The following is a 14,133-nucleotide window of genomic DNA, read 5'->3' as shown; positions in this document are numbered from 1 at the left end:
TTTTTTTCTTTTGTTTTAATTTTAATTATTTTCTAGCAGACAAGCTGAACAAAGAACTCCCCCGGGTTTAAGTTAGTGTTCCATACTTCCTGCAATAAACTTTATTTTAAGGAGCAGCTTTGGTGAAAGGAGGGGATAAAAAAAAACAACAACAACATCCAAGGACAATTAAAAAAACAACAACGAACCCAGAAACCCAAAATATATACTACGATCACAGGTGATTGGCAGATCAATATATATATCACCAAAGGGGAAGGGAAGGGAAAATGAGGGGGGGGGAGGTGGAAATATTTCACCAAGTCGTCGTTTTTTTCAGTGCTTTAGAAAACAAAACAAAACAAAAGTGTGATCCATCTTCACCCTGTCTTTTCAAGTCTGTGCAGGCTTCAGAAGAGGCTGTCTTGCTAGAGAACCAAGAATCCGTTCTACATTATCTGTAGACCCTGAATGGAGGACTCCAAAGTCTAGAGGGGTGGGGGGGGGGAAGAAAAGAAGTAAAGAAGCAGGTTAATTCACCGTGACAACCGAAGCCAACCACAGCTCTACGGAAATCTAGGAGGCCATACAGATGGTCCTCAACTTTACGACCACCAGCAAACTCTAGAGTTTGTGTTGCTGAGCGAAGCATCTATTGAGTTTTCGCCCCACTGAAGCGGGTTTAGCTCATTTTCGTGGGAGCGTCCAGATTCTAGGCTAATTCCTCTCTTGGCCCCACCCTCTCTCCTCCTCCTCCTCCTACACAATTAACAGAGGAGCTGGCAAACATTACGTCAACGATAAGGTTGGCTGGTATAATCCATCAAAGAGAAGCCGTGTGTGTGCGTGTGTGTGTCAAACGTACCTTGAAGTCCCAGATGGTCATGGCTCCGTCAATGCCAGTGGTGCAAAACTTGCGACAATCTTGCTTGTCCACTTCATAAATAGACACTTGACTAGACAAAAAAAATGGAAATGGGTGCAAGAAATTACAGGAGAACAGATAAAATACAAACCCGAAATCTTTCTGCTGGGAATAATCAAAGGGAAATATACAAAGAAAATTAAGTACATATTAACACATCTGCTAACTACAGCTAGAATAGCATTTGCCCAATGCTGAAAACAATAATAATACCCCCTCGGACGAATTAGTGATACAAAAATTTTTGGATTGTGCAGAGATGGACAAGTGAACACTAAAATTAAAAGATAAAGAAGAGTCGGAATATTATGAAATTTGGAACATTTGGTAAAAATGGCTGCAAAACAAGAATAAAATTAATTAAGCTGAAAAACTATAGAGATAGATAGATAGATAGATAGATAGATAGATAGATAGATAGATAGGGATGCGTAGGTGGGTGGGTGGACAGACGGATGATATAGATAGATAGATAACTGTATATAAAGATGTGTAAACATAGAAGCGAAATAATATATACATGTACAGGTATGATGACATAATGTTGATATAATGACTGTAAGGTGTTGTAGAAGGGGAAAATAATTTTAAAAAAATAGACACTTGATTGCAAGAGGAGGAGGAGGAGGGAGGAGGAGGAGGAGGATGAAGAAACCGGCATTAGACTCTGAAGAAATTGTACACTTGTTTTAATTGTATTTTTTGAACTATGCTTCGAGTCACGTTTTGGTACTGTTTTATTATGTGATTTGTAAACCACTTATGGCGGTGATGGCACATGTACCCAATGGTAACTCACGTAATGCTATTCTGGTGCAGCGTATCCAGTGTAGCGTGGCGGTCTTCCGTGGTGGCTCTCTTGTCCATGTTGCGGAAACGCTCCATGGCCGAAACGTTGCGCTGAATGCTCTGCTTAGGAATGTCAAGCTTGGAGACAAAGTTGAGCGCTCCGCGGTCGTCACAGTTGAAAAGCATCGGGCAGCAATCGTGGCCCTGGGAGAAGGAAACAGCGCATCGGGGCTTTGGATCGGCCTTTCTCGAGCCTGACCGCTGGAAGACGCCTGGGGGCGGGGGGGGGGGAGGATGGACGACTCCTCCCAGAATTCCCCAGCTCTCAAAAGCTTCCAAAACTAAGCAAAGACACTCACAGCAGCCACCACGCTGTTCTCCGAGACGAAGGACACGCTCAGCAAGGGGAGAAACTCGGTTTTCAGCTGGGAGAGCCTAAAAAACAAGAACGGTTAAGAATGTAGCATCGCAACGGGATCGCGTCCATTGTTTGCACCGCGTAAAACGATCCGCCTTCTCCATTAGGTCAATCGCAAACTAAGAAGCCACATCTCAATTCCTGAGCCCTGGTGGCACAGGGGTTAAAGTGAAGGATTGGGGGCAAACTCTGCCCACAGCCTGGAGATCGAGCCTGACGGGGCTCAAGGTAGACTCAGCCTTCCATCCTTCCGAGGTTGGTAAAAGGAGGACCCAGATTGTTAGGGGCAATTATCCTAATGTTGTAAATCACCCAAAGAGAGCTGTAAAGAACTACGGGGCCATATAGAAGCCTAAATATGATTGCTATTGTCTGCAATGTAAGCTAGATAAAAGTAAAAGTTCCCCTCGCACGTATGTGCTAGCCGTTCCCGACTCTAGGGGGCGGTGCTCATCTCCGTTTCAAAGCCGAAGAGCTAGCGCTGTCCAAAGACGTCTCCGTGGTCATGTGGCCGGCATGACTCAACGCCGAAGGCGCACGGAACGCTGTTCCATTCCCACCAAAGGTGGTCCCTATTTTTCTACTTGCGTTTTTTAACCTGCTTTCGAACTGCTAGGTTGGCAGAAGCTGGGACAAGTCACGGGAGCTCACTCCGTTAGGTGGCGCTAGGGATTCGAGCCGCCGAACTGCCGACCTTTTCTGATTGACAGCGTCGTAGCCAATGAGTCACCATCCCCTTTTTCATAAGCTGGAGGCCTGAGGCTAAATGGATTCCGTCTTTAGAATTGGGGGACCCTCTTCGTGGGCAGGCGAAACAGCCGGACCCACCGCACCGGAAGCCATTCGGAGAAGCCCTGCCCTGCCCCCTTGCCGCAGCTACTTACATCATGTTTTTCGAGGCATCTGCAACGGATACGGTGCTATCGTGGCTGACCCAGGCGAGGCGGTTCCCGCTAGCCGAGAAACTGACGCTGTGGACCCAACCGCCACTGCCGGTGCCTCCGAATTCAGCCATCAGCTGCCCGAAGGGCATTTTGGAGCCCCAAGGCGTGCTGGCCGGCTTCTCGTCCACTTCCTTAATGTAGGCTGAAAACACCCTGCGGGAAGCGAAAGTTTGTCCTTGAGAGGGAAACACGGTACAAAACGTGAAATCGCAAATCTAAAATGTTATACACACGTTAGATGGCGGATATAGTTATTTGCTTCATTTGTCACCGCCAAGTTACCAGGGAAGTCTCGATCATAAGCTCAATTTTGGCACCCTGGCAATTATAGGTTGGATATTTGTTTTTTGGCCCGTAACAATTCAGTGACATTGTTGTAAAACGAAGCCTTCTGGTGCTTTGGAGAATAGCTTGACTCCTTCTTCTTTGGAACAGCCCCTCAAATACCGGAATACCATTTCATAAAAGCTATGAGCGTTCTCACCTGCATTTAAAATCACAGGATCCAGCTGCCAGCAGGACGTTATTCGGGTGCCAATCTAGACTAAGGACGGTGGAACGAATGGGCTTCTTGATGTGCTTGCTCACCCACCTAGGAAACAGAAAAGGACATCTCGCATCACTCTCTTTAAGCTACGGTGCTGAATGTGCACTAAAGATGCCATTCAAATCCCTGTGGGTCGCAAAATGGGTCTGAACACTACAACTGACCTCATGATACCAATCTAGTTGGTTCCCATGTCCATAAAGTTTTCCCCTGTTCTGACCGAGGCTTCCCAAGAGCAGGAAGCAAACTCCTGGTCCCAACAAAAAAACCCTTTTATTAATTGACCGTGAATTCTGCTCCTTCACATCCAGCAAAGTCTTTCCAGGGAGGATTTACGGTCACAGACCTTATCTGGCTTGGAGAGCTGCCAGACTAATCTCTGCAGAACTTGACAAGGAGTCTCGAAGAGTCATGAACCAATGAAGCAAACTAACTGTCTCCTGCAAACTCCCCTCCCCTTTCGCTCCTCTTTTATTTCCTCTGGGAGGGGCCATTCATCCTCCACCTGTGGCCTTACTCCCAAGTCGACCCCTGTTCTTTAGCTGTTCCCTTCATCTGACAACTCTGTGCATGCACACACTGGGAACAGGCTCCAGCTGCTCTTCTGCCTCACTGATGTCTGACTCTGAAGGCAGCTGATAACTGGCTAATCTTTCTGGGAACGTAGGCACAAACTCCTGGACGAGTTTTCTTTTCTTTCAAGTCACGTAAAAGCGCGCGAGGCAGCTTGGCAGTGAATTCACTGCCAGGAACCCTATTACCCAGTTTGCTGCCAGGCCGGTGGGAGGACGAGCGTTGCGAGAGATGAGCCCGCTCACTCACCAGTCGTTTTCAGATTCGAAATAGCAGACGGAGATGAGGCGAGCGCCACTTCCGACCGCAAATTTGTTCTCCAGAGGGGACCATTTCACAAAGGTGGCTGCTCGGTTGATCCGGAGGATGACCAAAGTCGGCTTCCAAACTCCGTCCTTCTGGCTCCAGACGTAAGCGTTGCGATCAGCCCCGCAGGTCACGATGCGGTCGCTCTTGGGGGCCCAGTCGATGCCTGTGATGGAGAGAAAGGGCTCGTTAATGGCTCAGCTTTTGAAGGCCACCGTTCTGAGATCATTACTGTGCTTCTCAAGCTTGGCAATAGCAATAGCAGTTAGACTTATATACCGCTTCAAAGGGGTTTCAGCCCTCTCTAAGCGGTTTACAGAGTCAGCATATCGCCCCCAACAACAATCCGGGTCCTCATTTTACCCACCTCGGAAGGATGGAAGGCTGAGTCAACCCTGAGCCGGTGAGATTTGAACAGCCGAACTGCAGAACTGCAGTCAGCTGAAGTAGCCTGCAGTGCTGCATTTAACCACTGCGCCACCTCGGCTCTTGGCAAATTTCAGGTGCGGGGACTTCAACTCCCAGAATTCCCCCCAGCCAGCTGGCTGGGGGGAATTCTGGGAGTTGGAAGTCCACGCACCTGAAACTTGAGAAACACTGTTTTAGGGTTTTAATCTTTCGCAGCGGCATCTTAAGATTGGTCTACTTTTGCTATTTACTGCGCCGAACATCAATTTGTTAAAGATGTCAAGTCCCTAATCGTCAGAGAGAACCAAGGAAACGAGGTTCCCATGGAGCTTCGTTCATGGGGTGGAATGCCAAGAGAGAGGGAACGGGAATGCAGAATCTTCAGAACAAAACTGAACTGAAAGCTGTCGTTTTATGTGTGAATTCATTCGTTCTATCTCTTTTCCCAGACAAGACTGAGACGCCCATCTGCTTCTCCTTGGCCATGTTTCAAAGTCTTCCCAAGTTTTCTTTCTTAGCCTCCGAGATTTCTCTTACATCAGGTGTCGTATGCGTTTACACAAGCGTACACCCTACACCTCCTCTTTAATTCCTAAAGTGGTTTAACCAGGAATTCGGAAGAGCAAGAAAAAGACGAACGTTTCTCAGTGAAATGGGCCATAAATGTTGGATTAGTCATATGCCAATGATATGTATCAGCCCAGCAATGGATACGTTCCCCAATGGAAAAATTGGATGGGGATTTGTTGTTGTTGTTGTTGTTATTATTATTATTATTATTATCAACAACAAAATTGTATCACAGAAGCCAGTTGTTTCGCCGGATTTGGCATTGGTTACTAGTCGGGCCCCACCACCCAGGGGCCTAGGACGTCGTAACGTATTTTCGTAATATGCGTGCAGATCCAAGCAGTGCGGCTTTTTGCATTTGACTGATGGTGATTTTGTCAATTTTTAACTGTTTTAAATGTGATTCCAGTGCTTTTGGAATAGCACCCAGTGTGCCAATTACCACTGGAATTACCACTGCTGGTTTGTGCCATAATCGTTGAATTTCGATTTTTAAGTCTTGGTATTTCGTGATTTTTTTCATATTCATAGTTATTGTTGCTGTTGTTGTTGTTGTTATTATTATTATTATTATTATTATTGTTATTATTGTTATACAATTGTATCACAGCGGCCAGTTGTTTCGCCGGATTTGGCATTGGTTACTAGTCGGGCCCCACCCAGGGGCCTAGGACGTCGTAACGTATTTTCGTAATATGCGTGCAGATCCAAGCAGTGCGGCTTTTTGCATTTGACTGATGGTGATTTTGTCAATTTTTAACTGTTTTAAATGTAATTCCAGTGCTTTTGGAATAGCACCCAGTGTGCCAATTACCACTGGAATTACCACTGCTGGTTTGTGCCATAGTCGTCGAATTTCGATTTTTAAGTCCTGGTATCTTGCGATTTTTTCATGTTCCTTCTCGGCGACCCTGCTATCACCTGGTATTGCGATGTCTATGATTGTGACCTTATTTTTCTCAACCAGTGTGATGTCTGGTTGTATTATGCGCCAGTATTTTGTCGGTTTGTATACGGAAATCCCACAAGATCTTGACCATCTGATTTTCGGTGACTTTTTCAGGCTGATGTTCCCACCAGTTTGTTGCTGTTTTAATATTATAATTTTTGCACAAATTCCAATGGATCATTTGCGCTACTGAATTGTGCCGCAATTTATAATCAGTCTGCGCGATTTTTTTACAGCAGCTGAGTATGTGATCAACAGTTTCATCAGCTTCTTTGCAAAGTCTGCATTTGGCATCATCAGAGGATTTTTCGATTTTGGCCTTAATGGCATTTGTGCGGATAGCTTGTTCTTGCGCAGCCAGGATTAGTGACTCTGTTTCTTTCTTTAATGTACCTGTTTTTAACCATAACCAAGTTTGTTCACTGTCCACTTTATCTTTTATTTTTTCCAGAAATTGACCATGCAGTGCTTTGTTCTGTTGTTGTTGTTGTTGTTGTTGTTATTATTATTATTATTATTATTATAGTCTTGGTATTTTGTGATTTTTTCATATTCATAGTTGTTATTGTTGTTGTTATTATTATTATTATTATTATTATTATTATTATAGTTGTTGCTATTATTATACAATTGTATCACAGCGGCCAGTTGTTTCGCCGGATTTGGCTTGGTTTGAAATGTGAAGGAACAAGGCACGCCAGAATGAATTCCATCCAAAGGAAGGGAATGCTTAAAAGAGGCATTTTACTCTCGCAGGAAATCAGAGGTTATCTTCTTCAAAATTGTGCAGGTTGTGTAGGATTCTCTCTCTCTCTCTCTCTCTCTCTCACACACACACACACACACACCCGCCCAAGACAGAAGCTGCATGAGCTGATGCGGCTCTTACCGGTGATGTGTCCGTTGTGTTCCTTCAGTTCATGAGCTTTCACCCACTGGTTCCCATTCTTCTTGTAAATGTGAACTTCGTGGTTGTTCGGGCTAATGGCAATCTCTGCCAAGAGAATCATTGGATTTGCGTTAACAAAAACAGAGAGGGAGAAAGAGAGGGGGAGGGAGGGAGAGAGAGAGAGAGAGAGAGGGAGAGAGAGGTTTAGAAAACATTATTCATTCATCCTTTTCTTAAAAGTAATTTTTCCCAAATGGAGAGACTGCATAAGGTGCATAGAAATGAATATAAAATGAAAAGAAAACACAACAGTGAGAAGCCAAAGATGTTAAACAGAAGCTGATGCTAAAGTTCAACTCAACAGAAGATGTCTTGGTGAAAAGAATTGCCACAAGGGAAAAACTGGATTACACTGGCGAATAAACTTCAACCAGTGAAAAATGTGTAGCTGTGAAAGGTAGAAGGGGAAGCTTTCCACCTTTTGCACACTTTTCGGGCCTGTCTTTTACACCAGAAGCGTGCAACAAAGAACTCGAGGCGTGTCAAGAGGAAAGGAGCAGAGGGCGAGGAGGTTAAACAGCCTTCTGTCTTTCCCCGCCTACACATCTTCCCAACTCTCTTTTGCAAACCGTCCCTCACGAAAAAAGCTCAAACAGCAACTCAGCTGTGGGGTCCCTGGTGCTGTCTGAGCTTGGTGGCCTTCTTGCAAACATTTCATTACCAAACTGTGGTGAGTAACATCACCAGGGCTGTGCACTGATTTTGTTGCCTAGCTTGGTAATGAAACGCCTGCCAGAAAGCCCCATGCTCACACAGCACCAAGGACGTCACGGCTCACCTCCACAAATATCCTCTTCTACCTAGAACAGGGGTGTCAAACTCGACTTCATTGTGGGCCGCATCAGGGTTGTGTCTGACCTCGGGGGAGGGGAGGGGCATGGTGGGGTGGGTGTGGCCAGCTTGATGCCCAGGACGGCCTAGATCTGCCCCCCTGGCGTTGAGTTTGATACCACTGCCCTCGAACCTTAGTTACTAGCAGCTCTGGGTTTTCAGCAGAGTATCAAGTAAATGTTTATTGAAATCACAGTTTAAAAAGCAAACCCTCATGGATGACACTCACGGGTTCGGTCTCGGTTCCAGGCGTGGCAGGTGATTGGCTCAAGTAAGAACTGGTGTAGCGACATTCTGGCAGGAGGATCTTGAAAGTCTAAACGGAAGATAAACCAACCATCAGCCAGTTGTTTACATGCCAAACCGTAAACGTAATGGGGAGAGGAGCTGCAACCATCAAATGTATTCAAGTGGCTTCTTTAAATTTGGGTTGAGGAAGAAAGGAGCACTCCGCCTTCCCAAGATCAGACTCACAAAAGCAGAGAAAGAGAAATTTTTTTTTAATCAATTTCATATATACATTCACAATTATATGACAATTTTTCCTACTGTTGACAATATACTTGAAAATTGCTTTTTTAACATCCCATAGATCCATCTTATCTTACAACGGTCCTACTCCCCTTCCTTCCCTCCCTCCTTCCCCTTCCCTCCTTCTCTCCTTCCTTCCCTCCTTTCTTTTCTCCTTCTCTCCTTCCTTTCCCCCTTCCTTTCCTCCTTCCTTCCCCCCTTCCTTCTCTCCTACATTCCCTCCTTCCTTCCCTCCTTTCTTCTCTCCTTCTCTCCTTCCTTCCCTCCTTTCTTCTCTCCTTCCTTCCCTCCTTGCTTCCCTCCCTCCTTCCTACCCCCCTTTCTTCTCTTTCTTCTCTCCTTCCTTCCTTCCTCCTCTCCTTTCCCTTCTCTCCTTCCCCTTCCTCCCCTTTACCCTTCCCCTCTTCTTCCCATTCCTCCCCTCTTTCCTACTCTTACATTCCCTCCCATTCTTCCTCTGCCTTTCCCTTTCGAGAAAGAGAATTTTATATGTTCCCCCTTCCTGCTTTTATCTGTAAGCCGCCCTGAGTCTCTCGAGAGTGGGCGGCATACAAATCCTAATAAACCGTAAACCGTAAACTGGCTGGCAGAGCCCCAATCAGCCCACCCAGGTGATATAGAGCTGGAAATGTAAGCAAACAGAATCCTCTTCATATATACATCAAATCAATGACTCTCATACGCTGGAATGAGCCCATAATCAGGGCAGAGTTACGATAAAACAGGTTGCCATCTAATGACTCTACTAAACTGACCCAGCCTCTCTGCTTTCTCAGACAGGAAGCTGCACAGACCGTGCCCTTTGGATTCGTTTATGGTTCAAAGGATTACCCAAGGCTAGAAAATGGATTTTATTCAGTAGCCTCTGCATACTTTACATTTATTTCCATTTCAATTAGAGAGGAGATTTTTTTTTTCCTCGAAAGCCATCCCTCGGCTTAACAACTCAATCCTCACAACACTATCGAACTATTTACTAAGACTATATTACTATTATTCTTCTCTTCCTTCCTGGTATCTATCTCTCCCCACTTATGACTATAACCGTGTTGCTTGTATCTTTCAATTTATATTGTTTTATTTGCTTACTAGTACGATTTGATAGCTTATTACTAACCTTAACTATCACTAAGCGTTGTGTCTTTTTATTCTTGATGAAGGCACGTTATTCTCCTTATGTACACTGAGAACATATGCACCAAAGACAAAATCCTTTAAATAATTCTATTCTATTCGTCCTTCAGATCAAAAGAGAGATGCATTTCTTTCTTTTTTTTTTTCAACACTGTATTCTTTTATTTTCCATTTTCATACAGTCACATATATACTGTGCATAGCCGGGGGCCATACAACATTAAACAATAATCACAGCAATTCCTCTTGTCAACAATACCCCCCAAAATAGAAACCCAATATACCTCTTCCACTCTCCATACACCTCTTTCTTCCTCCCCCCTCCAACTTTCTTTCTTCCCTCCATCATTCCCCTCTACCCTACTTCCCCTCCCCCTCTACCACTCCTCTCTCCCAGTCCACTCCCTCCCTTCCTTCTCACCTTCCCTCCCACCCTCTCTCCCGCCCTCTCTACCCCTCTTCCTTCTATCCCACTCCTCCTCCCCCCCTTGGTGTATTTCTACTATATGTCGATGTACTCAACTTGTCCTATTTTTACCGAGAAATTAAAGAGAAACAGTATACATGTGAAATCGCATTACATTGAAATCTAACACATAGTATATATCCCCCCTCACCCCAAACACCCCACCTCCCCCCCCCCCCTAGATGCATTTCTATCTGTGTAGATAGATCTCTCTATTTCTATCTTTTAACTCTTTAGCCTTCAGGGATAGAGACCAGTTGATTGAAAAAAGTCCATTCTTTCCCCATAACTCTGTATTTTTCTGCTACAAAGTGGAGTAAAATGAAATTCACCTTCGCGCCCATCATAAAAAAGAAAGCCGCAAATATTTTGCTGGCCTACTTTCTAGATAAGAGAAAGGCAAGAATACTACAGGAGGGTCCTTTTCTGGCTGAGCCCTTTTGCAAAACAGGATTGCATTGTTGGTTTTATTTACAAAATTCAGCTTCCGTGGGCTGGGACTTCTCTTGACAGATGGATGGCCTCTCCTACACCCTATCATCACAATTAGTAATTCTTCTTCTTCTTCTTGTGCCAAATCCGTCATCGGATGTTGGCAATCACGTTGGCGATCCCATTTTTATCAACAGTCGCTCGAAAAAGTCCCGTTGAGTTTTGTCCAAACTGGACCCTTAAGATTTTGAAGCCATAATGATGTTCTTCTTCTTCTTCTGCCTGGACTTCCTTGGTCTTCAGTCTTTCCTTGGAGGATTACGTGAAGGACGCTGTATTTTTTTTCCCCCTCGGGTGTCGCATCCCATATCCAAAATATTCTAACTTTTGCTTTTTTAACGGTTTGGGTGATTTTTTTTTCCCTTGGTTTTTCCCAGGCGGCTTTATTGTAATTAATATAATACACCACCAACATACACACCGCCTTACTAGAGCTTTTCCAATGTATTGAGACATCCACCCTCCTATTTCCGTGGATCTGAAAATCAGGATTGAAGGCGCCGCTTCATGATCGAAAGGGGAGAGAGAGCGATCCACAAAAGGTTTATTTATTTATTTGCACGGATTTATTTTTATTTTTTTTTAAAACTCCCGCTTTTAGAGCATTTATAGAATGTGAGCAGGGGATCCTCGACTTACGACCCCACCGCTGTTGTTTCAGGGAGAAATTTGTGCAGGGAGTTTCGCCCCGTGTTAACACTTTCCTCGCCCTATCCTTGTTCGGGGAATCCCTGCAGGTCGCTAAACGAGTCACACGGTTGTTAAGCGAACGCGGCTTCCCCGTTAACTCGGCTCATCATGAGGTCAGTCGGGGGGGGTGCGCCAGGATGCTACGACCGTCGTAAATACGAGTCAGTTGTCAAATATCCGAATAGACATCCCGTGACCGTGGGAGGGGATTCAGCGTGAAAAACGGTCGTTAAGCGTGAAAAACGGTCGTTAAGCGTGAAAACGGTCGTTAAGCGTGAAAAATGGTCCCAAATCCTTTTTTTCAGTGCTGTTGTAACTTCAGTCACTAAATGATCCGTTGTAAGTCGAGGACCGCCTGTAGCTCCCCATCTCATCGTTATTAAAAGCCAAGAGCACCATTTTGGTCCCATTTCCATGAAAATATAGCATTTTGAGGAGGGTTTGACATACATTTATTCTCTCTAAAGGGGTTCGCGCCCCCCCTTCCGTTAAGGAAGACCTCTCCCCACCCCTTTGCCTCCCCGGCCTTCACTCACCTCCCGGGCCTGAGGGAAGCGGGGCTCGCGGACTCTGGTCAGTCAACGCGGCTCCGCTCCTCGAGAAGCGACCGACGGCAACGACAGGAAGGCGCGGTCGCCAAGCAGGGCCCGGCTCTGGGACAAGGGCCACTGCGCCTGCGCAACCTCCCCCTCCTCGCTGCTATAGCGCGCCTGCGCGGTGGGACCGAAGGCCTCGCCCTCTGACCTCTTCTCCCGCCACGCCTCCTCTCCGCACTGGGCGGGCAGAGCTCCTTGCGCCTGCGCGCGGGAGGGCTGCGTTCCGGAAGGGAGGCGTTCCCCCCTGACTGCGCTTGCGCGAGGAAACAGGTTGTGTTGGGTACGTGGGGGGGGAGGCAAGACGGGGTGATGTAGTGCGCCTGCGCGGGTGGGGTGGAGACCAGGGCGTGGGAATAGTCCCGTCGCAGAGTTTCTCGAGATTAAATTAAAGCGAGATAAAAGTTTTTTTGTGAACTAATCTCGGGCACAGGAGCAATATTTGCAGAAGGGGCTGGGTTGTTTCTCCCCACGCAGATAAACGCATGGGTGCAGGGTATCATTTGTGGCACCCTGTAGATTTATGTTGTTTTTCCCAACGGGTTTCCTGCTGTTTGCAATTTTGGGGAAGGGGCCACAAGTTGAAATGCAGCCCACTTTCTGTTAGAATAGAATAACAGAGCTGGAAGGGATCTTGGAGGTCTTCTAGTCCAACCCCCTGCCTAGGCAGGAAAACTTACACCATTTCAGACAAATGGCTATCCAACATCTTCTTAAAAACGTCCAGTGTTGGAGCATTCACAACTTCTGGAGGCAACTTCTGTTCCACCGATTAATTGTTCTAACTGTCAGGAAATTTCTCCTCAGTTCTAAGTTGCTTCTCTCCTTGATTAGTTTCCACCCATTGCTTCTTGTTCTACCCTCAGGTGCTTTGGAGAATAGTTTGACTCCCTCTCCTTTATGGCAACCCCTGAGATATTGGAAGACTGCTATCGTGTCTCCCCTAGTCCTTCTTTGCATTAAACTAGACCTACCCAGTTCCTGCAACCATTCTTCATATGTTTTAGCCTCCAATCCCCTAATCATCTTGGTTGCTCTTCTCTGCCCTCTTTCTAGAGTCTCCACATCTTTTCTACATCGTGGCGACCAAAACTGGATGCAGTATTCCAAGTGTGGCCTTCCCAGGGCCTTGTAAAGTGGTATTAACCCTTTATCTCGATTCTATCCCTCTGTTTATGCAGCCTAGAACTGTGTTGGCTTTTTTGGCAGCTGCTGCACAGCTCGTATTTAAGCGTTTGTCCACTAGGACTCCCAATATCCCTCTTACAGTTACTACTGTTGAGCAGGGTACCACCTCTATTGCCCCTGTGCATTTGGTTTTTCTTGCCTAAATGTTTCCAAAGAAGACGCTGAGCGTGAGGAAATGCCATCCCTTGCAAGCTTTCCTTGGAAATAAAGGATCTCGCCCAGAAAAATAACTTCACTTTCTTATTTGTAGAACATAAATGATGTTCATGCTGGCCACATGACCACAGAGACATCTTCGGACAGCGCTGGCTCTTCGGCTTTGAAATGGAGATGAGCACCGCCCCCCTAGAGTTGAGAACGACTAGTACATATGTGTGAGGGGAACCTTTCCCTTTTCCTATCATTCCAAAAGTATTTTGCTGTTGGGGAAACGTGAGTCGTTGGTTCTCAAACACCACCACCCCATGTGTTCTCCCTAGCTGCACAGTATGACTCACAATTGGGACCGGATCTTCCATCACTGAGTGAAGCCGTTATTAAGTGAGCCGCCATCTCGTCCTTCGGTTGTTAAGCAAATGAACCCATTTAAGCAAATCTGGCTTGTCCTGTTGACTTACCGTGTTTTCCCCAAAATAAGACCGGGTCTTATTTTCTTTTGACTCCTGAAATAAGCGCTTGCTTTAATTTTCGGGGTGGATTTATTATTTTTGAGGTGCAGGAGGCAGCGAGCGTGATCACCTCATGGCTGCTGCTATGTTGCAATATTTTCGGGGAGGGCTTATTTTAGAGCATGCAATCAAACCCCCCCCCCAATTGGGCTTATTATCCAGGGAGGTCTTATTTTCAGGGAA

At 45.8% G+C, this 14,133-nt stretch overlaps 1 protein-coding gene across 1 annotated transcript; it reads right to left on the bottom strand.

Moving 5' to 3' along the window:
• On the bottom strand, positions 1 to 12,192 carry ARPC1A (actin related protein 2/3 complex subunit 1A). The gene is made up of 10 exons (XM_087728653.1): positions 12,038 to 12,192; positions 8,418 to 8,504; positions 7,298 to 7,402; positions 4,425 to 4,647; positions 3,540 to 3,647; positions 2,996 to 3,208; positions 2,053 to 2,128; positions 1,704 to 1,897; positions 845 to 935; positions 1 to 467 (listed from the first exon to the last, which is right to left on the bottom strand). The coding sequence occupies exons 2-10, from the start codon at positions 8,479 to 8,481 to the stop codon at positions 429 to 431; spliced, it is 1,113 nt and encodes a 370-aa protein (XP_087584779.1). The 5' UTR covers positions 8,482 to 8,504; positions 12,038 to 12,192; the 3' UTR covers positions 1 to 428.
• Between the last annotated feature and the right edge of the window lie 1,941 nt (positions 12,193 to 14,133).

The sequence above is a fragment of the Thamnophis sirtalis genome, unplaced genomic scaffold (genome assembly GCF_051295495.1).
Source record: "Thamnophis sirtalis isolate CommonGarterSnake01/CBP01778 unplaced genomic scaffold, rThaSir2_p1.2 scaffold_14, whole genome shotgun sequence".
Taxonomy (NCBI): domain Eukaryota; kingdom Metazoa; phylum Chordata; class Lepidosauria; order Squamata; family Natricidae; genus Thamnophis; species Thamnophis sirtalis.
This window is presented reverse-complemented; position numbering and strand designations above follow the sequence as displayed.

What these genes read in the sequence shown, in the direction of transcription:
- ARPC1A (XM_087728653.1), bottom strand. Translation starts at nt 8,481, where the DNA reads ATGTCGCTACACCAGTTCTTACTTGAGCCAATCACCTGCCACGCCTGG. An exon ending in TCCTGTGATTTTAAATGCAG is followed by an intron (nt 3,209 to 3,539) that starts GTGAGAACGCTC and finishes CGCTTCCCGCAG; the next exon opens with GGTGTTTTCAGCCTACATTA. An exon ending in TGACCATCTGGGACTTCAAG is followed by an intron (nt 468 to 844) that starts GTACGTTTGACA and finishes CCACCCCTCTAG; the next exon opens with ACTTTGGAGTCCTCCATTCA.